Below are 27,329 nucleotides of genomic sequence, written 5' to 3' on the forward strand. Positions count from 1 at the left end.
ATGGAGTCAGCCGTGAGGGCGGCTTGTTTCTGCTTGTTTCACGGGCTACAGAATGCCACCGGCTGGTGGCACGTCTTCGCATTGGCTTGATGATGTCAAAGAGCGGCTTTTATTGCGGCAGATTAGGTACGAATGAAGCGGGTGTCTCACGGCTTTATTGTCACACCTCTAGAAGAGCTGAAGTAATCTGATCAGATAAAAATTACTGTCTTCATTCTAGATTGCATAGTTACCGGGTTATTCCACCCTTGCGTTTGGTACGCCGCAGTTAAGGCAGTTTCCCTAAAAAGGGTATGAAAATTCAAATGTGTTGGCGGGGGGCAAAGGGAGGTTTAATTCTGTGAAACTTTAGACAAGCGCTCAGGCAGAAGAGCTCCAAACTTTCAAGATTTGGACAAAAAAGAAAAGAAATAGCTAGCACGTTGCTGGTACAAGATGGTAAATCACAGGTGTGAGATATTCGAATCATATTAAACCCACAGTTCAACGTCGTGTGCTTCAAACGCAGAAAATGGAGCTTAATTGTGTGTAATCACACTGTCAAAATGTCTCTCTGAGCTCGCTGCCAGGCCCTGCAGCTGACATGGCTGGCACAGACGATACTCCCTTTTTAATAATTCCCTGAAGGTGGTTTTTTATATATAAGTGTAACTTCTAACGTCACATTTCCAGATTAACGCTTGTTCCTGGTTTTGAACTGTAGGCTTTTTCCCTTAGGCCCTTGATAGCTATTTTAAACCTTAAGTCTAGTTTACAAAGCTCTTTAATTGGGGATTAAATTGGAATGAGTTAGAATAGTCATAATGTTCTGTAGGGTAATATAGTTATTCATATAGACCATCTGTTTTGTTACCTGTTATGCCTACCTAAACACATCAGAGCTCGTAGAAGGTGCTCGAGGCTCCCTAAGAAAGGCCATAAACGAGAGATTCATGTAGCACTTAATTAGATTAATCTCAACATATTTTGAACATACTCTTGTGAGGGAAGGCACGGGTTCTAGTTATTACTGAAAACTGCAATACTTTGACGTGTCTGTTTATTTTTTTGATCAATGTTGTCTTTCCATTAAAATAATTCGATTTTTTTCTAATTTTAAATACGAACCTTGGATTGCTGATTTTTTTTCTTGGTTAAAATCAGTGAGTGCATTTCCACTTGGGGCAGAAAACGCAATATATTTTGCATGTCAATGGCAGACGAATGTTATTCCACAGCTGTGAATCAGTTGGCACTCACTCTGGGTTTTCAAATACCATCATTGTGTCTAAGACACCTCTTAAAGGAAACCATCCGTTTGAAAATGCGTTTTCAAGCAAGCATTTTGCACGAGCTGTAACTGGAAAAGTTAGCGAGGGAAAATACTTCTCTTTTTCCCTGCCCCCCCGGTTTCATTCTGTGGTGGGTATGGTATTTCTTCAGTCTGTGTCTCGCTTCTCTGCCAGCTTCTTTCTTACAAAAAATGCTTTATAAACAGTAAAAGAAGAAAAATCTTTTGTAAACATTTTTAATTCAAAGACGCTATAATGGTGCTGCTCGTTTAACGATGGAGATTTTTAAAAAATCTGAAATAAATTAAGCTGCTTACGCAATGCCAGTTTAGCTCAACTTTCATGACGAAGAATATTCTAGAAAATGTGTTTCAACAGCTCTTTAGTTACAGTAAGTGTATTGTTTCCTTCTCTATAGACACGGTGTAATAGTGCAGAAATCAACAGGGGTTTCAAAATGTTTTCGACCAGGTTATGCTAAATCAACCGTGCTAGTCGATTTAAAAAGAAATAAATTAACAACGGGGATTTTGGCATCATATTTCCGTGAGATAAACTAAAGCATAATGGCTGGAAGGTAGGAGAGGGGAGACTGTGGAATAATTTTGCCTAGGCTTCTGCATTAAAAATGATTTAATAGCAGCTAATCGTCGGGACGAGAATCGTCTGCCCTCTGCTGTAGAGCTAAACAAAGTCTAGCAGACAAAAGGGAAAGAACTGTATTCAAAGCAGTCACATTTTCCCTTTATTTTCTCAGTGGGGAAGTTTTTGATTCCTTCTTTTGTAATGCTGCTTTCATTTGTGCGTCCAGGGAGTAGGTAGCTCCTTTTCGAGGAAGGGCAGCGTGTGGACGCCGTTACCCAAACGTAGCTCCGGGGAGGCTCACGTGACAACAGCAACGTGTTGGAAATAAAGGCTGTAGTTAGTCGATGATTAACCTTTTAATCTTCCCCTCAATCCCGAGCTCGATAAGAACCGATCGAGTTTCCTGAACTGCGTTGGGCGCAAGACCGTGCTTCCGCCGGGGGGAAGCAGCACGTTCCCCCGCGCCTGGGAGACGCAGCGGAGGTTCTCTAAACGCGGGGCAGTAATCCTTCGGGTCGCCTCAGCGCGCAAAGCGTGTTCTCCCAACTGGCTTACGGCTTTCAGCTTGCAAAATGTCGGCCTTTTTTTGCTGAGCCTAACATAAAGTGCCGCTTCCCGCACGGCGCGCTCTTTCTGCGGGCTCTGGCAGGCAAACTGGGGGGTCCGGGAGCCCGGAGCTGCCTCCGCGGCGTTGCTGGAGGTGAGCGTCTTCACGCAGCTCTGAGAGAGGCCCCTCTCGCGTGCCCGACTGCCAGGGCACGATAGGAGCGGGGACCGCTGCTGAGGGACGGTTTCTGCTGGCGCGTCGGGCGGAGCGAGAGCAGCGGAGCCACGGGCGGACGCTGCCTTTGGTTGACTCCGCTACTTGTGTGGTAACAGCAGAAATGCCACAGCTGTCTGCCTGGGGGTATGCAAGTCGGAGCCCTGGGATGTTTTGAAGAAAATCTAAATATTAGAGAGGAACTGAGTAAAGTTTGGAGGTAGAATACATTAAAACAGCTGCTTTGAAAAATACACCAAAAGCAGCCCTGCGATATTAACAGAAATGCCTTAAATCTCGCCAGGCTCTGCGTGTGCTGCTTAAATATTTTTTCTTCCACCCTCAGAGTAGTGGGACAAACTGTCACTGTGAATTACTGCATGCTGTTAGAAGAATAACAAAGAATTTTATGATGTCGAGTGTAATTTATTCTTTTACTTCAGCGCATACTTTTTTTCAAAGAGAAGTTACAAAATTAGAAGCTGTTTGTCACCAGCAGTTTTGGCGTATTATTGTTTTATTGTGTAGCCAGCACCGTATAAATAACCACGTCATTAACACATTAGATACATGCGAACGGGATACATCTTAGTGGCAACTACTCCTTTATTTACCCCTCAAAAACCCTCTTACTAATCAGTGATTGTTTCTGTGCCCAAACTTTTTGCTTCCTAAAGGGAACGGGTTGAAAATACGAGTCGTCCTGGAGAGACACAAGTGACGATCCAAAACCTGATGCCAGAAACAGTTTATGTCTTTCGAGTTGTGGCTCAGAACAAGCATGGCCCCGGAGAGAGCTCGGTGCCGCTGAAGGTGGCAACTCAGCCGGAGGGTAAGCTGGAAATATTTCAAGTCGTCTTGACTTTGGGTTCAATTTTATTGTTTTGTTTTCCCTGTTCATGGCCTTTCCTGGAATACGTTGAAACTCTTAGAAGTTGCACATGCAGACCGTAGTTTCAACATGATTTTCCAAGTTACCGTGTTGGTATGCTTATACGATTTATTCGCACCCTTAAGAAGAACTGATAAGACATTCCTTGTTAAATTCCCTAAAGTTTCTGTTATAAAAGAAATACTTTTAAATTGTCATTAACAGAAAGAGAAAAAAAGAGAACTTTAAGAATCACTAAGGTTGGAAAAGACCTGTAAGATCATCAAGTCCAACCATCAACCAAAGAAACCACCACCATGCCCATTAATCCATCTCCCACAATGCCACATCCACAAAGAAAATGCGAAGCGTGTCATTTGTTAGGATCATTCAGGGCAAAACGAGTCTGACCCAGGGAGCAGGATCTCCTTCAGACATTTGGTCCCATCTTTAAACCCCCCAGTGAATCCAGGTGAAATGGGAAAAAATACCCATCTTTTAACTGGAGTCGACTAATAGTGAAGCTGACGCTAAAATAATTAGCTACTGAAAACGTTAATGTGACTGGCGGAGTTTCCCGCTTCCGTTTCAGTTCAGCTTCCTGGTCCAGCACCCAATATCCGAGCGTACGCCGGTTCGCCCACCTCCATCACTGTCACGTGGGAAACGCCGTTGTCTGGCAATGGGGAGATCCAGAACTACAAGCTCTACTACATGGAGAAGGGACAGGACACTGAACAGGTACTGAGCCTGGCTTTTCCTGCGTGACCTACAACGCCTTTAGCAGCCTTTTGTCTTTCATTATGTTTCTACCTTAAATTTCTAGAAACACCTTGTGAAGTGTTAATTTTTCTGATAGACTGAGTCCTTTAGCCTAAAATTCGGAAAGATTTAAACTCAAAAATCCGGCATGAGATGTACACATCTTGGAATTAAACCAATATTTTTTTGTTATGGCTTATTTAGATATTCATTGGCATCAAGTAGCATTTGGGGACATCCATCATATCGCAAGAGGAAAACTCAGATAACAGCTATATCATCATTTAACAGTCGTGGTTCAGATGGTGTAAAGGATGCTTGCAGAGTTTTTATCGGTTGGCCGGTTTTATTTTGGTAAAGTAGGCTAACCATGGATTTTAGCCTGATCCTTAATCTGAACTGGTCTTACTTCGTGCGTTCTTTGGTCCAGTGACAGATATTTTGATACTGCTGAGTGTCTAATTGATTAAATTTTCTTATGATTCTACTGGATGAATCCAGTATGTTCCGTACAAGTACAGGTTGCCACCTGAGAATAATCACAACTTCGGGAGGATTAATCCCAGCCATTTAATTGCCCATCCGATTGCATACGAATATGATTCCAGCTTTAAAAAAAGCCAAGGGAAGAATATTTTTGTTAGCTCTTAAAATAAATTTTGACATCCGTTTTTAAATGGGGAAGTTGTAGCCCTTAGATAAAATGTCATTGTCTACTTCTGCATCCCACTGTTCAAAACAGAAGAATAATTTTTACTAATAGACCCGTTTGCCCAATCTCTTTTCATTTACAGAACCAGCGTCCCTGTAATGATTTAAATCAGATAGGCAGCACTTTCTCTTGCAAGCTCACCGTTAGCATCTCTACACGTCCTGGCTGTACATAAGCTGTGCGTTCGATCTGCAGGTCCTACAGAAAGCTGTCATTCCTGCTTTTGACTTTATTACTCTACTGAAAGTCTAAGACATTTGTAATAGTTGCAGACCTGATTCTGACCTTGACGTGTACGTGTGTTTCTTTATGAACAGGATGTTGATGTAGGAGGACTATCCTACACCATTAATGGATTAAAGAAATACACAGAGTATAGTTTCCGAGTGGTAGCTTACAATAAACACGGTCCCGGAGTCTCGACCCAAGATGTTGTTGTACGAACGTTGTCAGATGGTAAGCTGCTTTATTCCAATTATTTTTTTTTTTTGGCAGGAATTATGTGGCAATTTCCTGTAAGTCAATTTTTAACCCAACTTCTATGGCTTTTGTTCATTGTTGCCCTGTTTTATTAATAATGTGGTTGTTGTGTATGGCCACACATGGTGCAAGTTCCCCCGGAGGCTTTTCCAACTTGAGTGAAGGAAAATTACTATACCTGCAGAAGTATCTGGTGTTCTGATAACGAAACAACGGTGTCCTTCATTTCAACATCAGTAGTTTATTTCATGGGTTATTGAGTCTACAGAGTATTAAGAGCAGACAGAAAACCAGCTATATTGAACGCAACAACTCCAAATAATTTTTTAGGTTCTATAGTATTTTTACCTATGAGCAGACTTTTGCTTTTGGAGTGTTTTTATTTTAATTGTGGTCATATGTGGAAAATGTTGCATGTCTTTGGACTCCAGCACAGATGCTATTAAATCAGTTGCATATAATAATGAAAGCAGGAAGCGGTAACAGTTTTTTCTATAAGACAAATAAAGAGATAATGTGAGCAAATACAGATATATGAACAATTGTAGAATGATCAGTGTTAATGTTAACTTTCATTTTTTATAGAGAAGTTTATTTCTGTAAAAGAACAGTCAGACCAAAAGTGAGCCCAGCCTGGAATCCTCTCTCCAGGAGTGACCAAAAGCAGAACAGACAAGCAGAGAGGAGTATTGTCCCAAATTCTCTCTGTGTCCAAAAGTTTGTTTCTGAGGGAATTCTTGACTCTGCAGTGGTTAGTTTCTCTTCCATGACCCCTGTCAGCATCCTCTTTAACCCGTGTCAGCTTTTATCATCCACAACGTCAAGTGGACAAAGATCCTACAATTAGATTTTCCGTGAAAACCCACCCCTTTTTGTCTGTTTTGAACCTGCTGTAGTGTCACTTGTTGCCTGCAAGAGTGGATAATGGGTGTCCACCAGCCCCCTCTGTCCCACTCCTACCTTTGCTGTATTCACCCCCATTCATCTCTTTTCCAGATTCAAAAGTCACAGAAACGGTTAGCCGTTGCTTTTGGGGAAGCCCTTTCAACCTTCAGTGCCTTTTTCTGAACTTTTTTCTAGGTTCCTTTTCTCCTACGTGCTTTTAAAAGTGGAGGTAGAGGGGACTAAAATTGTGTCAAAGATGCAAGTGTGTAATTACTAGCATTTGACTGACTTTTTTGGCTCATTCTGAGCACCGAGGTGACATTTTTGGGGTAGACGGATCTTGGTGGAATTGGTCTGCTTGGAGCCATCATTTTGCATGAAGAGGTAGGATCATTTTTCCCACGTGTGTAACTTTATCTACCATGAATTTCATCTGTCGCTTTAGTATCTAGGCACAAAACGTCCTGAGGTCTTTCTGCAGTTCTTTACCATCAGATCTTGTCTGTACTAACATTCGTCACCTCGCCGCTCACCCCCCTTTCACCACTTACGAATGTGTTGAGCAACAGGGGTCTCGGCACGTACCGCGGTGGAGCTCTACTGGTGGGTCATCTCCCACAACCTACGTTCCTACCTTCTCTTCCCTTTCTTTTAAGCGGTTGTTTTCTCAGGCAAGGACTTCTCTCCTATCCCCTCGTTACTTCGTTTCTTAGGAGCTCTCCAGCAGGTTTGTGACGCAGGATTTCCCTTTAGAAAGTGACAAATAAGTGTTATTCCTCCATGTATCCATGAATTTCATGCTTTATTGTAGCTTCCGTTTATTTGCCTAATACAGGTTTCTGACTTTACTGCTTGAGGTTTCTCAAGTGGAACCCCTTTTAAATACTGGCGTCAGATTTCCCATCTCCCGGTATCGAGGTAACTTGTGAGAGGTTACAGCCTATTCTAAATCATGCAACCATTGCGTTCCCAAGTTCCCTGAGAAACCCTGGGTGAATAGCCTCTAACCCCGGCAACACGCTGCTGTTCATTATGTTGGGCTCCTCCGTAATCCTTTCTATTGACATTTCAGTTTGAGAGATCCTGGAAGTCCCTTGTAAAGGGTGTCGTGGAAACCTCTCCTCTTCCTCTCACTCGGTACGAATGCAAAGAAGGCAGTTGTGTGGCCGTATTTTTTTCTTTCTCTGTCATACCCTGACCATTTGCTAACTCTACAATTTCTCTAAAGGGCTTCCAGCTCCTTATTTGTTTGAAGAATTTATTATTAGTTGTAACGTCCTTTTCAAGTTTTCCTGAAGTTCTTTCTGGCCTAACTTTGTTTTGACATTTAACCTGTGGAAATTTATTTTCTACAGTTTTCTGAAGCATGTCATCTTGCTTCTAACAACCTTACAACCCTGCTGCTTAACCATGCTGTTTTCCCCCTTCAATCTCTCAAATCTTTCCGGATGAATGATGCACATTTTCTTCTTGTGTTTTCTTATTGTGGTGTCTGTAAGCAATCTCCATGTTTCCTGCAGGAATTACTTTCTGAGCTATCTTTAGCTTCTATTTAACAAAGTTCCTCGTTTTTAATGTAGGTTTTTGCTCCTAGTCTAAGCATGTTACGGTGCTTTGTTGCAGGATAGCTCTTCAGGTATTACAATTTGAACCGAGGTTTAGATGCTGCTTGTAAGGATTGCTTCTCTTCTCGTGGTCTTCCTGATCTGTAGGAAGCAATCACGTATCGCAACTAGAAACGTCATCTCGGCATCACACCCGGACAGAGGGCATTTCCCTTACTAACTCATCCTTGGAGGCTCTCTCAAACACCACCATGTCATGGTCCTCCTGCCTGGGCGGCTGCTATGCAACGGACCAGACTAGGCTATGCCTTTCCTATCGAAGCGTGGGGTATCAGCCCATAGAAAATCCATTTTATCTGTTGGCTTGGTCAAATTCTTAATCTGATATGAGTCTAAGCTTACTTGGACATAAAATGAACTGTGCCCATGGTGAGATACGTGTATATGAATATATTCACATGCGTGTATCCTTTCCTGGGTCCTACTGATTGTCTTTCTCTCACCAGGTTTGCAATATATGCATTAATTATTAACCACTCCTTGTGAAACCCATGACTTTTTTCAAGGTTGTTCTGAAAGTAGGCACCAACGGCGTAAAACAAACGGCAAAGAAAGCTGAGCTTGATTTCATTTCCTCCTCTTAACCTGTGTTCTGGCTTTTTGAAGGACATAGCGCTTAATCCCTAGGGCTGGCGATTTCAGACTCAGTGCGGTTGGCAAGAAAGAAGGAAAACCAAATCCTCCTTGTCTCCATCTCTGGTGTGGGATAGTGGGAGAGGGGTATTTATTTAACCACACCCCAGTGTACCTTTCACTTATCGCAGAGCTACTTTCACTTTAGGCACTCAGGCGTGTTTTCTTTAGGTATTGTTGTGACCGGTGTCAGTTATTTGGAAAATAGGTTATTCAGGCCGGAACAGTCTTTAGCCCTGTTGTGCTACTTCTTTGTCCTCCTGCTTTGCTGGAGCCTCACCTTCCTGCCGGGGAACCCTTATCTCTGCCGTTGAGATAACATTTGTGAATCTGAAGTGCTGCGACAAGGTTTTCCTTGCTCTCAGGTTCTCTCTTAGATTGCCTTTTTGTCTAATGGACTTTCACTGTCATGACCAGCAAGTTGCTACAGCTAGTAAAGAACTAACAAAGAGCGGAGGTTTAAAAGCAGAAACTGTCTTTGCGATGCACTTCACCTCTTCCGTAACACAGGGACGTGTTGACTCTGAGCTTTCCCTATTACAGAAAATCATGATAACAAAAACCGTGGCTAGAATTTTAAATGTGCGTTCCCAGAATCAAGCGTGTAAATAAAAGATTTGATTTTGAAAAGCACTGAACGTCATCTCTCTTCTTAGAGTTTACGGGGAGTACCTTTAAATAGAAGACGTTTTTTATTTAGATACCTGTGATAAGTAAAGACCTGAATAAAAAGCGAGTTCGTTCTTTGTGATGAAAATACGCCGACCTCCTAAGCTAGTCACTGTATGTCATGAAGTACCTCTGGTAGAGTTTTGTAGTTACTTTATATAGTGTCTTTAACCAGGATGGTTTGTACTTTCGTTATGAATGACAGCAGAGAGTAGTTGTGTATGGAAGTACAGTACTTGATACGTATATGGAAATTTTTGAGTTGTAATTCCTTTAATGTTTCTAGTCCCCAGTGCTCCACCGCAGAACCTAACGCTGGAGGTACGGAATTCCAAGGTAAGATGTGGAGAATTTCCTGTTGGTAATGGGTAAAGGAAAGGTTGGTGGGTCTTAGATCTACCAAAATTTAGAGCTCCTTTGGGTCTCTCTTCTACCATGCTGCTTTTCAGCTATTTGTGTATGAGTTGCCCAACAGGAGAATGTCTGAACTTGGGGCTTGAAGCATTAGAAACTCCAATCCAGTTGTGGATTGTACGTACCGGAATGCGATGAAGACGGTGACAATGTACCAAAGCGTGGAGGCTAATTATGAAAGAGGTTTAATCAGGCTCAAAAGCCTGAAGCACCAGAGCTTGTGAATGTGTTCCTGTTGATTAGCTATTGTTTACAGTGTGTGTGCATATGTACGGACGCTTATAGTGTCCTGGGCACTTTAAAAGAGAAAACTATATACTTCATCATTATGCCTTCAGTGGTTATGATTGGACATTTTTTAAAAAGCCTTTTCTAAACTCTTTTCCAAGTACCTTTTTCTACTGCCTGTGTGATTAAATAACTACCTGCGCATAAACTACAGTTCAGATAACTCGTACCCTTTAGAGAAAATACCAGTTCTTAAAGATAGATCCTCAAGTAAACCATATCTGAAGATAACCCGAAGAAAATGAAAGGGAAACCCAAGGGGCCGTTGGTGAAATTGGAATCAGAAGGTCTAATAGGATTGAGGTGAACTTCTATAGGCACACGTATGACCCGGGCTGCTGCTGAATCGCAGGTTTTTTACTTTTTACGGATAGCCTGTGGTTTACTCTATGAAAATGCAGTATTTTCTGTATGCATGTTTTTTTGTCTCGTGTTTCATGAAGTATTGGCACTAGAGCAGTTTCTCTGGCTGCGTGGGAGGCGATGACTTGGTAATGACCTTCTACCTTCCACAGAGCATCATGCTGCACTGGCAGCCTCCTCCTGCGGGGACGCACAGTGGACAAATCACAGGCTACAAAATTCGCTATCGTAAAGTGTCCCGCAAGAGTGACGTGACGGAGAGCATTGGTGGGACCCAGCTTTTTCAGCTAATTGAAGGTAAGCTATTATTTGCAAGCGTTTGTTATCAGAAGTGGGTGTTTAGGTGCTTTTAGTGGGCTGGGGCTCGGAGACATGTTCATGTAGGGTGCTTGCCTTGGAGGAAAAAGTGAAAACACTTAAAATTAGTGTTTGTAGGTTATGAGGTAGTGTGGGCTGGCTGGTGGTAACCAAAGTCTCGTGACCTGTTTCCCAGCCCTAATTTTGCCATTGATTTGCTAAGCAGAATCAACGAGTCCTTTTAAAACCTTCGTAAAAGGCATAGGGGCTGCGTGGAGAAGACGGGCAGACGCAGTGAGCTCAGGACCAAATGCCAGAAATAAAAGCCTGGAGAAGGATGCCAGAGACACGCAGCCTGGCTGGGCGTCGGCAGACTCACCCGTTCGCACGTGGATATAAAGTAGGCGTGCGTGCTCTGTCTTGCAACGCTCACCAACAAGCTCAGCTCAGAGTCCCGCGGATGAAGTTCTTACCTAAGGCATCTGCGCAAACAAGTCATCCCACCTAGTTTCACTGACATCAACCTTTTTCCTTCTTTCTGGCATGGACATAATATATCCCCTCTTTATTTTGTACACTTAAAAAAAATCCAACCTACTACATTACTTAGTATAAATTATATGTTGTTACCAGAACTAGAATTTTGTGTAGCAAAAATCACCAGTACGTGAGAACAGGAGCAAGACTACATATTGTTCGTTTTTTAAATCTCTGTAAATGAACAGTCGGTCAAAAGAGAAGAAATTGTGCCTCTCTCGAAAATGAATACGCACTTTTTAACAAGAAGTTTTGATTTGTTCTCAGAAACTCCAGCTGTGACTCAGTAAGTTTCAGTTTTCTCCCAGAGTAAGAGTTGATACGTGCCTGTAACTAGAGTATATTTTGGCCAGCAACAAAGCCCGTTTAAGAAGCTCCGTATATCAGATTTTGAGTGCCTTTTCATACTGCTTTGATCATTGGTTATACACTCGTATATACAGCAAACAAACTGCGCAGTTTGGTCAGTCGCTGCCTATGCTCTACACCTGGGTTTGGTTATGGATGTGGGTGGTGCTGTACTTAAAACTAATTAATAGCCAGAAATTAAAGCTGGCTGCAAAGAGTAAGTACCTCGCGGTGCCTGCCAGTGGCCCGCGGGGACAGCCTGCAGAGTGTCACAGCCCTGGGTGTCTCCGGTCACAATTTAGCTGTCACACCCTAATTGGGGTCAGCTTCCTTAGCGGAGCTGCACTGTGGGCAGCGCTGTTTCCATTCCTGACCTGGGGTTATGCTCAAGCGGCAGCGGTGGGGGGAAAGGCTTTTCACCATCAGGTTATACCGGTATTTTAATTAGGAACTGTGATTCCTGGGCTCACAGTTGGAATTCCTGTTTTGATATCTTGGATGCTCTTTGTCTCTTAGGTCTTGAACGAGGTACAGAATACAGCTTCCGAGTAGCTGCTTTGACTGTTAATGGTACCGGACCAGCTACCGACTGGATATCAGCAGAAACATTTGAGAGTGATCTAGATGGTAAGATCCTAAGTGTGAACATATTCGTGACATCAAAAACATTAGAATTCATGGACAGGGCACAGCAATGTTTGATTGCCTTTTTTAAAGGCAAACCCAATCTTGTTCAATTGTTTTTACTGTATTCTAATTATACAATGTGATTTATTTATGATTAAGTGAAATTAATTTTTGTTCTAACACAAAATTCTTGCCAAGTCAATTAAATGGCTTGCAATTAAACCCTGCTTCTACACTTTCTAGTACTGTATGTTGGCACTATGTTTCTTCTGCTAACAAATGCCCCTTTATGAATGATCATGTTGGTGTTTCGATATTTAAATAATAATACATTGTAAGATTTAAATAATGATAATAAAAATAACAATAATGGCTCGATTTTATAGTGTAATAAACTTAATCTCGTTAATCATGCAGGGGTTTACATGCTATGAAAGAGAGGTAGGAGGACTGTTTTCCTTGAGGGAAGTAAAATGGTGTTTGTGCATTTATGTAGCACCTAAGTGATGCTAATGAAACCATTGAAGTACCTCGAAGAGTACAGGGTGCTGATTTGATATCTTGATACCCGGCGATAATGTGCGCCGATGACGGCAGCGTGGAGTATCGGTGTCCGCACTGTGGTTGGGGGCCTGGAGTTGTGAACTTTGTCGGACGTGAGAGAGGTGCCACAGTAGGAAAGAAACCGTGGAACACACTGGTGTCGCCCATAGACGTCTGCAACTTACCACTGTGTTTCATTGGTACCGTGCTTTGCTAAAACATTTTTCCTGGGCTCTTTTTTCCTTTTGCTTAGACTCTTTCTAAAGGGAACATCTGACCCCCAATAATGGTTATTTTGCCACTTTAAAAGAAAAGGGAGATTGATTATCTTTTCAGTGGCGGTAGACTAGTATGGACCGTATCTTCCATCAGAAATGAGGTCTTTTCCACCAAATCCATAGATTCCCGCTACATGGTATACAGAACCATGTTAACATCTTGTTTTTCCAGTGTAGAGTTTAACAATAAAGTAGAAAACGTTCCGTGAAAAAATTTGACCTTTGATAGTTGGTATTTACTGTTTGGTATTTGATGTTTGGTATTTACTACGCTAGAATAATTTGCAAGTGGGAACCCAATTCGTGCAGAATTCAAATGAGCACATTTGCGAGCATCTCCCAGAATCTGACGACGAGCAATTAAAATGGAAGAAAAGTGCCATTTTTAAAAGGATGGCTGGGGCGACTCCCTTTGGAACTGCCTACACGGAGGCGGTGATTCTGGGTAGACTGTTCCTATTTCAGAAAAGCGTTTAATTAGTACTGTTGCACACAAGTTACCTTAGGTTTTTTGCAGGCCAGACTCCCTCCTGGCTTTGTTAAAGTAGCTGGAGGGGCATTCTAGCTTAATGCCACGGGATCCAGTAATGTCTTTCACATCTGCGCGGCCTGAGATTCAGTTATGCTGGCAGCTGGAAGAGAAAGTCATAAAAGAGCTTCAATATTTGCTCTACACTGTTGGAAGATGGCTTCAACAGTCAGCTGATGAAAGCCCTTCAGAGCCCATGCTTCAATCTTTGTGTTACGCAAAGCTGATGCTCAACTTAATACTTGTCCTCCTGTTGCTTACTCTCCGTTGCTTAATCAAGAACAGTGCAAACGAGTTCAGTTTTGTAGTTATTTAAAATTTACTTTTGAGAGTTGAAATTACTTTCGTCTGTGTGTCTGTCTTCCTCTCACTGGTAGGACACAACCTTGCAGCTTTGAGAAACCTCTAGTTCCCCAAACTGAAGTAGAGCTCTGTAAATGGGCAGCACTTCCAGGGGGTAATGAAAATGTACTCTGCTTTTGACTCAGAGTTCACAATACTTTGCCAGAGGATAGCATCAGGATTAAATTTAAATAGGGCAGAAGGAGGGAGAAGAAAAGAACTCTTTCATTCTGCGTTGATTTTACAGCTTTCATTTTTTTCAAATTGGAAGGGTGCCGTCCTTGCAGGAAATCTAACTTTCTCTGTGCTTTACAATGAGTCACGTAATAAAAATTCACAGTTAAGACAATGTAACATGGTATCCATATCATTCCATATACATGTATGAGATATTTGTGTATGTGCGTACTGGAAAGCAGATGTATATTTAAGGCTTTTCTTTCTTTAGTAAGCTCACGTGGATAATTTTAATACCATGCATATGTATTTACAGCTAATCTTTAGTTTCTCAGGTTCAATAGACATGGAAGGCATAATTCCTTTTTATTCCATGGCTGCTTTTTGAATTTAAATAGAAAATAATTCACTTTATAGTGTCACCAATGTAAATGGGAGCCAGACCGCTGCAATTTAGTGTTAGTAGGGCTGTCGCATTTTGTAGAGTCAGTGCAAGTCCCACCAGGAGCGCGTATGCAAGAGGCGCGCATACACGGTTGTACGAAGTTTATCCCGAATGCACTGACCTCTGTGCCATTAAAAACGTCGTCTCGTATATCGCAATTCTGTAGCTTTTTTGTATTTAATAGTTGTGAACGTCAATTGATCAGCTGTGTCAGCTGGAGACCATAAACTCCCTGGGCTAGCAGGCCAATGGCATATTATGAGCCAAATAATCCTGTCGTGGTGCTTTATTAAATGTTTTTAGATAAATGCAGCATGCTTCATTAAAATGAAATCCCTGCAGGAAGCAGAACTCTCTGAACTGATTTTATTTTCGAGTGGGGAACTCAGCTTACTATTGCACAGAATTATTTAAAATCTGTCAAGATACGGCAGGCTCCAGTGGCCTGACAAAAGTATTTATTTCGGTTTTGAGAAGTTAAAGCAACGGTGTGGACACCACTAGGTACAGTTGCGCTTTTAGATGGCTTTTAAGTTCTAATCAACAGTGGGGAAAAAACGCTTTAGTAAACGTATTAGGGGATTACAGCGACATATTATTGCGGTCCTGATGTTATTAAGGATCCACGTTCCACCTCCCAGTTGGGTTGTGATGACATTTGCGGTGCTTGCAGGGGTAAGATTCGAGCATTTGATACGGGCTCTATGAGTATTTTCTGATCTTGTGGTGTGGTTGTGTAGTCCCTGCGTGTATTTTGTGAATTACGTAAAAGAGACTCAAGGATTTAAACAGCGACAAGTGTAGGACAAATGACAAGAAACCTTTGCAGCACATGCAATACTCGGTTTGCTGACAATTCTTAGAGCTCTGGAATATTCTACTTAATCCTACAACGAGCTCAGGAACCTTTCTTTCATCATCAGTGTGTTTTCAAGATAATTATTTTAATGCCCACAAGTAAGTAACATGATGGAACTGAAAGAAGATGGCTTTGTGTGGAGGGGAAGGACGTGATAAATGTAATGCATATTTTGAAATATGACGAATTGGAAAGAACACGCACAAACATCACAGAAGTCTGCGCAGATCTGGTACTTTTCTTCAGTACAACTGTCCTGTCTTTTAAAGAGAGTATCTATTAAAATATATTAGTATACGAAACTCTGTTCATTTTCTTCTGCTCGTTGGAGTTCTTTGCTCTCCCTTGTACAGTAAAGCTCTCTCGTTTGGAGCGTACTCGTTTCAATACAGACGCGGAGTAGAAGTGCTCCATTTGACCTTACTAGCTCACAGCCCTTCCTGTAATTACCCTTATATAAGAGAAATCCTTTAAATGCATCATTTTTCTTTAACAGAAACTCGTGTTCCTGAAGTTCCAAGTTCCTTACACGTGCGTCCGCTTGTCACCAGTATTGTAGTAAGCTGGACTCCACCTGAAAACCAGAACATCGTGGTGAGAGGCTACGCTATAGGGTATGGCATTGGCAGTCCTCACGCACAGACCATCAAGGTGGACTATAAACAGAGATACTACACCATTGAAAACTTAGGTAAGGAAAGTGAATTAACATCCCTGCCCAAGTTTTACCTCTCGTTTATGTTACCGATTTCTAATTTATGGTATTATAAATAAATAAAACTACACGCATGTTTTTAAGAGGATCGTTTTCCTTATTCAGATCTTATACCGGATGTCAAACTGTTGATAAATTTCAAATAAAATCAATTTTCTGATGATAGAGAAAGAGGCAGAGGAATAAAAAAACCCCCAAACCCAGAATCCTGAATTCACCGAGTTTGAAGCATAGTGCATTTTGATTTGATGCTTTCCCTTCAACGCTTACCACAAAAACTTTCATGCCGAGCAGCATTCCCTCACTCTCCTTCTGGAGCTGCAGAACAGGTGACTTCAGGCAAAAAAGAAACGAAAATGTCACCAAGATACAGTGGCATCTACTTTAAAAGAAAAATGTAGATTCAGCCCTCCGCAGAATTCTCTGCGGTAGATAAAATATCCTGAAAGCAAAATAAATATTAGTATTGCGGACTATTGAGAAGTTCCATAAAATAGGAGTTTTGAGGAATTTTATAGTGGAGCAACCTAAAATGTTCATTTTAAAATGGTTTTTCCTCACTACTATTTTGACTGTACTGAAGGCAGATTTGCTGTGACTGTAGACTTCCGCTGTATGAGAACTACTGAACACTAACAGAAGGTCTCTACGGAGACTTTCTCAAGTCAAATTTAGCCTAGTTATTTCACGTATTTCCATTAAAAAATAAAATACTGAACAAAGAGAATACGGAACAGCAGAACATAGGAGTCACTAACAGCGTGCCCTAACAAGATCCTTATCTTTTCCCTTCAGACCCCAGCTCCCACTACGTCATAACTCTGAAAGCGTTCAACAACGTTGGCGAAGGAATCCCCCTCTACGAGAGCGCGGTGACCAGGCCTCACTCAGGTAAAGGCGAGGGGCTGCTTCTAAGTTCTGCCCGGCTGAACGCCGTTAACGCACAGCAGCTGGAAATGGGATACGTAATGTGAGAGTGGTGTTTTTCAGTGTCATCGAGTACACTCCGCGTCTTTAACTGACTGGCCTTACTGTTTCAGTGATTGCCTCGCGTGTTTCATCCGTTTATTAAACCACCTAAAATTGGTTTCTTTTTCAAATTACAAAGCTTAACCTTTCAACTACTTCTAGATGTTCTTATTCAAAAAGTTAGCGCTACGTTAGCACAAATTGCGTGAGTGCAGTTCCAAAGGCACGGCCCTTACTTTGTTTTTTATGGACAAGTATAGATATTTTTTGGTCTTTCACGCTGAGATTTTGAATACGATGCCTGCATTTTCTTTGTCGAAGTCTCAATCTGCTGTCACTTACGCTAAACAAGTTCTTGGCTTTTTTTTTTTTTTGTCTTGTAATACATTAATAAAATATTTTAAGCAGAGAAATTTGTTTGCAAGTGAGCTATTACTATGCTACGGCTCACTGTGCTCCCTAGTAGACTGTTGATGTTACGTAGTTCTTTTGTGTAGATGTTAACACTTCTGCTTGTTTTAGTCTTCTGAAGAGCAGGAGCTCTTACAGATTTTTATAGCAGATATTGGAATTGCAGTTTCTTCAGTTACTGCAAATTTGTATGATACTTGGAACTTGATTGCCATTGACATTCTTTAAGAGGCGATGGGAGTTCACGGTAATTTCTATGAAGTGGCATTTACCCATCTAGAGGAAGTCCAGCTCTTTTTCCTCCTCTTTTTCTGGAAGAGGAATCAGTGGACGTTCTGAGGCAAATAAAGTCAAAGTTTAAAATTACTGTGCGTTTGGGTTCTTAGGCCATGGTTGAACTGAACACCGATACGATTAGGTGCAAAACGTCATAGCGTCTATATGTTGTCTTAAGAAGGGATCACGATGCAAGAGTAATTTTATTAGCCAGTCTTATGTCACCTATTAACTCTGGCTTTTCTCTCTTTTTCTCCATTTCTCACCTTTCATTTCATTGTACTACCCTGCATTTCCCCTTTTTTGTTTTTGTTTACATTAAAATGCCACCTTCTCCCTTTTTAATTATAATACACTACTTTTTACCCATCAATTCCCTAGACACTTCCGAGGTTGATTTGTTTGTTATTAATGCTCCATACACTCCAGTGCCAGATCCGTCTCCCATGATGCCACCGGTGGGAGTTCAGGCTTCCATTCTGAGTCACGACACCATACGGATCACTTGGGCAGACAACTCTCTGCCGAAGAACCAGAAGATCACAGATGCTCGCTACTACACAGTTCGCTGGAAAACCAATATTCCTGCAAATACGAAGTACAAGGTATTGGCGTTTCAACAACACTAACACAGCTGCGTTATTTCAGGGAGAAGAAGTTTCATGGGCAAGGCAGGGTTAACCGAAAGCCGAGAGTAAGGACAAGCGCTTAGAAAACGGTATAGAGGTGTGCCCCGTTTTGTTTGAGATGCCTGGACTGAGTTCACATCAGCACGGCTCAGTTAAATCATCGCTTCAAAGATTCTTCTAGATTTAGTGGAAGTAGTCGGTTTTGTGGTCTCTCTTGCGTATGTGTGTGAAAGAGATCGAGACGGGGTGTTGTGTGTGAATGAATGGAAGAGCTGGCTCGGGGCAGGAAGGCAAACGCTTCTAGAATTATGTTCTGCTGTGGAACCATGGACACAGTGACTATTTTATCCTTTCTCCTTCACCCTGACACGATTGCGTTCTGTGCCGGATGAGGGCTTACCTTTAGAGGAGCCATAATGCATGAATAAGGTACGTGTTGCTAATGGCTTCTCTCCAGTTAGCAGAAGAATCTGAATTTGTGGGGTGAGTCATGCAGGGAAAATATTTACCCTGACGGTTTTAAGTTTCCTTTTACAACCTTTCGTGTTCATACGAAGTTGATAGTGAACCTTTCCTTTGGGAACTACATGGGTGCAAAATATGTAACAACAACTTTATGATATCTCTGCCTTCCTTGATTTTCATTTACTGTTTTGGTTTGGAGACTAGATTTGGGGCTCAGTTTATTGGTTTGGATTTTTGTAGTTGGTTGGTTGGATTTTTTTTTTTAATTTTCAGAGTTACCTGGAGGCCTCCAAAACGCTGACTGCAAATTTCGCATTTGAAACGAGACTCCAAGGAAAGGGTTATTAAAATATCCAGCTAGTGGAGCTCCCTTTATGCTCCTACAGAGCAATCTTGTTACAAACCAGATTTTTTTTTTATTGAAATGAAATGATGTATATATGTGTGTTCTTCCTCTAAAGGCAAGTTATTTATGAACCCACATTCCTGAGTCATGTGCAGAGGATGTCTCGGGAGTGATTTATATAATGCTGCAGTTTCATTAGTTAACTGCTTAAAAAAACCCCACCCTCAGTGGTAAATGAAATACTCCCACTGTTCTCAGTGCTGGTGGCCAGTGGTCAAGAAGTTTTATTGTGGACCAAAAATAATATGTAATGATGGAATATAGTTCAAAGTTACTCGTCGTAAAAAGCATTTGCCTGAAAGGACATAAGTTTGAGAACATTTGCTCAAATTTTTGGCCCACGATGTTTGGAGAACTCTTTCCTTCTTTGTTTCAGTCATGAATTCTGTACTACTCTGTTGGACAATAACAATTGCTAATTTTAAGAAAGGCAAAACCTCTTTTCAGCGGTGCTGTTCAGTAAGCTGCTGCGTTTCAGTCAGGTCTTTGGTAACTTTATTAAGTATGAGCTAGTATATTGTTTGTCATAGCCATCTCCAGCAGCTTTGTTATTTATTGCATGTTTTGGGGCTGTTTGCCCAGTTGCATCAGAGCATCTCCGTTACGCAGCCTTGCACACAGAAATCTTATCTTTGTGTCAGTTCTCTAGTATCCAGAGCTACATCTCTTCAAACCAGTGTTGTTTCATCCATCCTCCCCATCAGAAAATTGGATGTCGGTATAGTTCATTCATGTTTCCTACATTTGCTCCCCCCTTCCATGCTGACGTTCACAAACTATTATTAAAGAAGAGGCTGCGTACTTCAAATAAAAGTTAAGAGGTTCCACCTTAAGGAGCCTTATTTTCTGAAATTTGTGGAGGAGCTGTGTCAGTCTAGAGCATATAAACACAGGAACAGATGTGATACAGTTCCTGAAGCTAAAATACTCCACTGTGCTTTGAACCGTGCAGTTTCACTAATGTGGATCAAAGAGCATTTCTCAAAGAACCTTTGTTGGTGGGGCAGAGTTGTCCTCCTCGCAGGCTACCTGTGAGTTATCAGCACGCTCTCAAGCGTAAGCTAAAATATTAAATCTGAACTTGGATCTTTTAGGAGTGTATAAAAAGAAAATAAATTTTACAGGGTAATATTTATTAAGTTTATTTCCAGTAGGTGAGCAGGGTTTAGTACTGTGGGGCATGTTGTGATCTTAAAAACACTAAGTGGTGTTAAAAAATGAAGCAAGTAGAGAAGTCTAACACTCCAGTTTAGCCCTTCATGTATCATATACATTCCATATGATGTGCAGTGAAACTAAAAGATACCAAGTGTCAAAGCCATAGATGAAAAATACAATTTTAACCTGTAAAAAGGACTCCAGCTCCCACATATGACTGCAGCTAGGAGCTAAAAAGTACTATAAACAGAATTGGATGCTTAAATTGTGTTAGGAATTTCCATAGGTGTTCTGGAGAGGAAGAAGTGGTGTGCTTTTCAGGGGGTAAGTCAGCTCGTAATGCAAGAGGCTAGGAAAAGATTTCTCCTTTGGACTCGTCACAGAATCACTAAGGTTGGAAAAGACCTGTAAGATTATCAACCCAACCCCCCCATGCCCACTAAACCATGTCCCACAGTGCCACGTCCACACGTTCCTTGAACACCTCCAGTGATGGTGACTCCACCACCTCCCTGGGCAGCCTCTTCCAGTGCTTCACCGCTCTCTCAGGAAAGACATTTCTCCTAATATCCAGCCTGAACCTCCCCTGGTGCAACTTGAGGCCGTTTCCTCTAGTCCTGTCACTTGTCACTTGGGAGAAGAGACCAACACCCACCTCCCCACAACCCCCTTTCAGGTAGTTGTAGAGAGCGATGAGGTCTCCCCTCAGCCTCCTCTTCTCCAGACTGAACAACCCCAGCTCCTTCAGCCGCTCCTCATCAGACTTGTGCTCCAGACCCCTCACCAGCTCCGTCGCCCTTCTCTGGACACACTCCAGCACCTCAGTGTCCTTCTTGGAGTGAGGGGCCCAAAACTGAACACAGCATTCGAGGTGCGGCCTCACCAGCGCCGAGTACAGGGGCATGATCACCTCCCCACTCCTGCTGGGCACACCATTTCTGATACAGGCCAGGATGCCGTTGGCCTCCTTGGCCACCTGGGCACACTGCTGGCTCATATCCAGCCGCTGTCGACCAACACCCCCAGGTCCTTTTCCACCAACAGCTTTCCAGCCACTCGTCCCCAAGCCTGTAGCGTTGCATGGGGTTGTTGTGACCCAAGTGCAGGACCCAACACTTGGCCTTGTTGAACCTCATACAATTGGCCTCGGCCCATCGATCCAGCCTGTCCAGATCCCTCTGCAGAGCCTTCCTACCCTCCAGCAGATCAACACTCCCGCCCAACTTGGTGTCGTCTGCAAACTTGCTGAGGGAGCACTCGATCCCCTCATCCATATCGTCGATAAAGATACTAAATGAGACCGGCCCCATACAGCGTCAGTACATAATTGTCCCAGCCAGAGGTCTTTGCAGCTTCTACTGAAGCATCAGCTATTTCCTAACATTCCCTGAGCCGCACTGCAAAGAGCCGGGAGATGATGTTGCCTGGCACTTCGAGAGCTGATGAAAAGCTCTTCTGAACCCAGGGCTTCGTGTTTGTACCAGGGAGGTTGTGCTCGGTCAAGCCTTGTCACTGAACTCGTGTAAGAACTGTACTGCTCTACACTTGCCTGTCTGAGCCATTCAGCCACAATCACAGTTACTTTCAAACAACACTGAGTTTTGTATCAACTAAAGGTTTAAAGGTAACGGAGGACTCAATTTTAATTAGTTTTATGACGTCTTTGTTGCCTGTCCATCCTTGCGATGTCTTAACTGGCAAAACGCCTATCTGTGAACAAGCAAAATAACTGTACAAATCAAAGTATCACTTGGCTAACAGTTTCCTGAACTTTCACCTAGTGTAACGAGAAAGCTGTCATTGATACTTGAGAAATAAGAGTTTTCTTTGTAGAACTTGGACTATGTTATTCATAGAGTCTTCAGGGAAAGTGCATTTACGGATGGCCTTTTCCTTGAAACAGATGTAGCTGAAAACAGTTGTCTCCTGAGGCAGTAGTTATTAGTACAGTTGTTGTATGGCCCTGTCACGGTTTTGAAACAACTAACTCATTAATTCTATATTTAGATTACTGTAGGTCAAGGTAAGGAATATACATGTATGTAGATACATTATTTTTTTTTCCACGGGCCTCAAGTACTCTCTGTTTATGTTCAAGTCATGTGTAACAAATACCAGCTATTTTAACCTAAAGGTCAAAAATTCTACCTAAATGGCTGAGTTACAAATCACACTATAAACCCTGTGCAGTTTCAGTGTCTGATCCTAGATAACCATTTTTATTCTGAAAAATATCTACCTATTAATAAAGCTTCATTATCTTCAAGTCTCTCAGCACCTGTACTTTCGGTTGATTTTTTTTTTTGAAGTATGTTAAATATTTACTGAAAATTCTAACGGGAATTTGGAAGGCAGATGCAGATTTCAAGAGGGACTGTTATTGTTAGCTGGGCTTCATTGTTTTCCCTAGCCAGATCAGTTAATGAAATGCTGTAAATTAAACCCCCCCAAGTAGACGGTGATTTAGCCTGCTGCATAACAAGTGTGCCCTGGACCTTGTATTGCTTCTTTTTTTTTTTTTTTAATTTATAATTGACTGCTGTTAAATGCTCTTACTGATTGCAGAGGGAATTTCTAGTTTAGGATAAAACATTAATAGTTTATTAATCAATTTGCATGACAGAGCAAAACCGTTACAGAATTAATGACCGTGTTATGAAAATGTAGCAATGCTAAAACATTTTAAACGCTTACCTGAGACAAGGGTGTTTGGGAGCTGGTGATGGAGGGTTTTCAGTTCAGAAGTTACTGACGCTTTTTGTTTTTCTTTCAGACTGCAAATGCGACCACTTTGAGCTATTTAGTGACCGGGTTAAAACCAAATACCTTGTATGAATTCTCTGTGATGGTGACTAAAGGTCGAAGATCAAGTACTTGGAGTATGACAGCACATGGAACAACTTTTGAATTAGGTACTCCTTTGTGTCTTTCTGGAAGGGCCGACATTCCTGACGGGATGAATAAAGTCGAGTCTTGCCAGAATCCTGGAGGAGGGAAAGCATGTATTTAAAATGATTATGCTGATGAATACTTGCTGGGGGGGGTTCTTTTCTTTATAGTTTAGTCAGAAATTCTGATTAAAAAACAACAACATACTTCAAAATTCAAAGGATGATTGCATGCAAAAGAATTTACATCAAATTACAGAGAAGTAATGAATAATGTACCACAGTTCATGGACAGGAGAGAATAAAGCAGCGTATGTTTGAAACATCTCAGAAAGAGTATGTTAGTAGCAAATACAAAGAAAATGGGTTAGCAAATAATAATTAAAATTCTCTGTAATTATGATGATAATTATTACAGAGTGCGGAAGTGCATGAGGCAAATGAACAAAAAAAAAAAAAAAATCCCAGTAGAAATTAAGACATCCAAATCAGCCCTGAAGTCTTGTTCTTCACCAGCAATTGCCATCGCAGTCCTCGGTGCTGTAGAAGTGACATGCTCTCAAAGTAGAGAACAGAAGAGGGTTTGTAGCCGCCGGGAGGAACTCGGGCCCACCGAGTAACTGCGAGGTCCAGAACCTCTCTCCCCCCCAACCGGTCCCTCATTAGCTCTTTTTATCCTGCAGTGTTAAATGATTTTTGTGCAATTAAATTTACTGCTTAGGTTTCTCTTTATGTGAACTGTAAGGACAAAGAAGAGCCTATCCAAATTACCCTGTAGTTCTCATGCTAAATTAAAATACAGCGAAAAAATCAAGCATGCAAAAAATTGATGAGATCATTCAGATATTCTAAAACAAGGCATAAGAAAAAGCAAAACCAGGACACAACCAGAAAGCTCCTAACTTATTCTCAAGTCCCATAAACCTTTTGTGAGCGACAGTTGCTTTTGAAAACACTGTTTTTTGGTGGGAATGCCGTGATGTGGAGCCAGCTACCGTTCTGAAGCACAGGGCTGGACTGAGGCTTCTTTCCCATCCCCATGACTATGCCCATCCCACACTGAAACACTTTATTTGTTATTTTGGCTGACACAGATACAATTCTCATCCGTAGCTCTACGCTAAGAGCAGGGACTGTAAAAGTTGCACAAATAAAGTTCTTAGAAGAGAATTGGAACCTCAAAAAGTACAGGAGTGAGGCGAGATACAGGAGGTCTCGTTTCTTTTCATTTAAATAGAAATAGTCGGGGTGGTTGTAAAGAAGATGTGCAAATAATGACCTAAAAGCTTGGGAGCTGAGAAGCAAATGAAAAACAAAACCAACCTAAAACAAAAAAGGCTAAATATATTTTCTCATAACAGCTCTTGTGATTTATATTACTCGCCAAATTCCTGAGTGTGTGACTCATTATTTTTGAATACTCATGAGTAGCAGCGTTGTGTAGGACTTGTTCCTCCGCTGATGCTGAAGAAAAATACGGGATACTGGGTTCAGTGTTGCTGGGTGATCTCTTGAGGGCTAGGCCTGATTTTTGATTTTTTGTCTCTGAAGCTTACTGTAGGGCCTTAAATCGTGCTTTACGGCTGTACGTTTCTGTTGAGCATGTTTTAAGGTATTTGGGATAATAGTTACTTTGGAGCTTTTGCTATCCCTGCTTTCCAGCTATTATTCTTCATCGGGATAAGAGGTAGCCATCTCAGAGGATGGACGGATTAATTTCTACTAGGTAATATACATAAAGCTCTTCAAATGCAGAAGGCACTGTGTAAGCCCTAAACGTTACTATTATAGCATTAAATATCCGAGGTGGGTTTACTTTGCTCAAAATTACCTAATTAGAAGTCTCGTGTTTTTCCTAACGCAGCGTTGCAAACTGTGGCTGGTTAATGCACCTTTGGAGACGTGGGCTCTGTGCATTTGCAAGCCGTTACTCTGAGCCCCGGCTGGGTCGTTTAGTTCACAGCAAGCCAGGTCTCAGATTTCCGTCTTCCGCTGGAGCAGCTTGTGCCATTTCCTGAACTTCGGGCGGGAGGAGGCTGGTGGGAGAAGGACGCGCTCTCCCTCCCTCCCTCCCTCTCTCAGTCTTACTCTCTGGCAACTCAGGGAAAAAGGTTGGACAGTTGTGTTCGGCAAATATTTCTAGATTTCAGATGCTTCTGTGGTGCAGATTTCCTTGCAAATCACAAAAAATTCTTCACTAAAGTAAATTGGCAATTATGGATTATGATTCTAAAGCTCTGGTGAATTTCCTTTGCTGGTTCAGCTCCGAGTGGCAAAATGGCATTACTAGGTCTCGGTCCCACCATAAACCTGGAAACATGGAGATATTTTGTATGCCTTTGCCTGTAAAATGTCTTTATTTCCCAAGTTGGTGTAATATTTATGATGACCGAAGCAATTCCGGTTAGAAGTCATTAACCCCAACTGTTAGCTTTGTACAAAGACAGTGTATTTTTGAAGACGCGTGCTCATTCAGTCATGAATCACAGCCTCTGTTGACAGAAAAGCTTCAGAAACAGGTAACTCCTTACGGAAGGGAGGTGCTGCACACCGGATGGCATTTGCCAGTTGAATGGAGTAAATCAGTAAGACCACTACGCTAGGATGGTAGATTTATCTGAAGCTTGAAGGAACAGGCAGCATTTTTATTATTGTACGTGCCTTTTTTTTAATGATAAATAATAAGCAAAGGTGCCGAGGTTACTTGTTCATACCCAGTGAAGTTGGGCAACCTGTCTCTGATAGCCTGCGTTTTGTCTGTTTGCAGTTCCTACTTCTCCTCCCAAAGACGTGACTGTGGTGAGCAAAGAAGGAAAACCTCGGACAATAATTGTTAACTGGCAGCCTCCATCCGAAGCCAATGGCAAAATTACAGGTGCAGTTTGCATGAGCTATAAAGGCAGATATAAGTTGCCTGGTTAACAGCAGAATATAATCTGCATAACCATGTGAACGTGTTCCATGCTTAATTTAGCCTAGAGCTAGCCAAGAGGTCTGTATCTTCTTCATCAATCTTTTTAGTAGCTCGGATTAATTATTTACTTTTGTACCTAGTAAAAGTATATTAAGATACAAACTAACTGCAGTGTGAAATTGGAGTCTAACCAGAAATATAATTGAAAGTTTAAATATCTCAATAACCTTTGCCTTCATCAGCTTGTGCTGTTCTAATAGCATGCCTCCAGAAATACATCTTTAATGCATCTGGCCCATCAGTATTTTATGTAGAAGACTCCATCCCAGTGCTGTTTGTCATCTCGGTGTCATTTTTGTGGCACAGAACAGACTTAAAGTCAGTTTGTTAGTCCCCCAACATAACCGTTAGGAGTAAACTGTTATTTGCCTTTGTAACTGCATTGCTTTCACGTCAGATAAATAATTTTACAGAAAATAATAATTACAGTTTCCTTTCTGTAATTTCTGTTTGGATTCCCATTTCTAAAGGCTTTTTGAAATAATTCACTTGCATTTTCCTTTTTGACTCCAGGCTTTAAGCTTAAAGCAGATCTTTTTGGCATACGGTTTGCAGTGTGTGATTTTGCTTTGGTTGTCACATTTAACTACGGTGCAGAATCAAACCTTCGGAACCTGTCACCGACTGGCATCGGAGTAGGCAGTGCTGTAGCCCGGCTTCTAGACAGGAGACCAAAACTAATTCAGTCCCTCTGAAAAGGCAGAATACTGGAGACTCTTAACCTTTAGTAATTAGAATAAACCTTTAAGTAAACTGTAAGGAAGACCCCTAAAAGGCGGAGAGGCGCTGAGGACGCAGCCCAAAGGCTGCAGGTAGGACGGTGTGGCTAGAACAGGTATGCTGTTTGTCTTTCTGGTGTCGGTGCTGAGACAGGAGGGCCGGAAGGGTTGTGCAGCACACCAGTGCACTGCTCTTCCGTGTCGTCGGGTGCCAAGCGTGTCTCACAAGTGGAGCAGTCAGGGTGCAACTCCAACAGACGGCGGCTTACTCTGCACCAGAACGCCTGTCTGAGCCATTTGTATCTCTCTGCATGAGTATAGCTGTTTATATGGGGTGTATATATATTTTTTATATTGGCTATATAAGCCAATTCTGCGTTACTTTATTATCAACAAGATGTTTCCTCTATGTGAGGAAG

At 41.9% G+C, this 27,329-nt stretch overlaps 1 protein-coding gene across 1 annotated transcript in view; it reads left to right on the top strand.

Moving 5' to 3' along the window:
- The window catches only part of NEO1 (neogenin 1), a 215,823-nt gene that overhangs the window by 166,246 nt on the left and 22,248 nt on the right, over positions 1-27,329 (top strand). Inside the window, exons 9-19 of the mRNA XM_059823584.1 lie at positions 3,294-3,448; positions 4,080-4,228; positions 5,279-5,417; positions 9,540-9,589; positions 10,471-10,615; positions 12,017-12,127; positions 15,797-15,991; positions 16,811-16,906; positions 18,053-18,276; positions 23,103-23,241; positions 25,985-26,092. Of these exons, the coding sequence (XP_059679567.1) occupies positions 3,294-3,448; positions 4,080-4,228; positions 5,279-5,417; positions 9,540-9,589; positions 10,471-10,615; positions 12,017-12,127; positions 15,797-15,991; positions 16,811-16,906; positions 18,053-18,276; positions 23,103-23,241; positions 25,985-26,092 (1,511 nt within the window). The remainder of the gene's footprint in view (positions 1-3,293; positions 3,449-4,079; positions 4,229-5,278; positions 5,418-9,539; positions 9,590-10,470; positions 10,616-12,016; positions 12,128-15,796; positions 15,992-16,810; positions 16,907-18,052; positions 18,277-23,102; positions 23,242-25,984; positions 26,093-27,329) is intronic.

Source organism: Gavia stellata, chromosome 13 (genome assembly GCF_030936135.1).
Source record: "Gavia stellata isolate bGavSte3 chromosome 13, bGavSte3.hap2, whole genome shotgun sequence".
NCBI classification, from domain to species: Eukaryota; Metazoa; Chordata; class Aves; order Gaviiformes; family Gaviidae; genus Gavia; species Gavia stellata.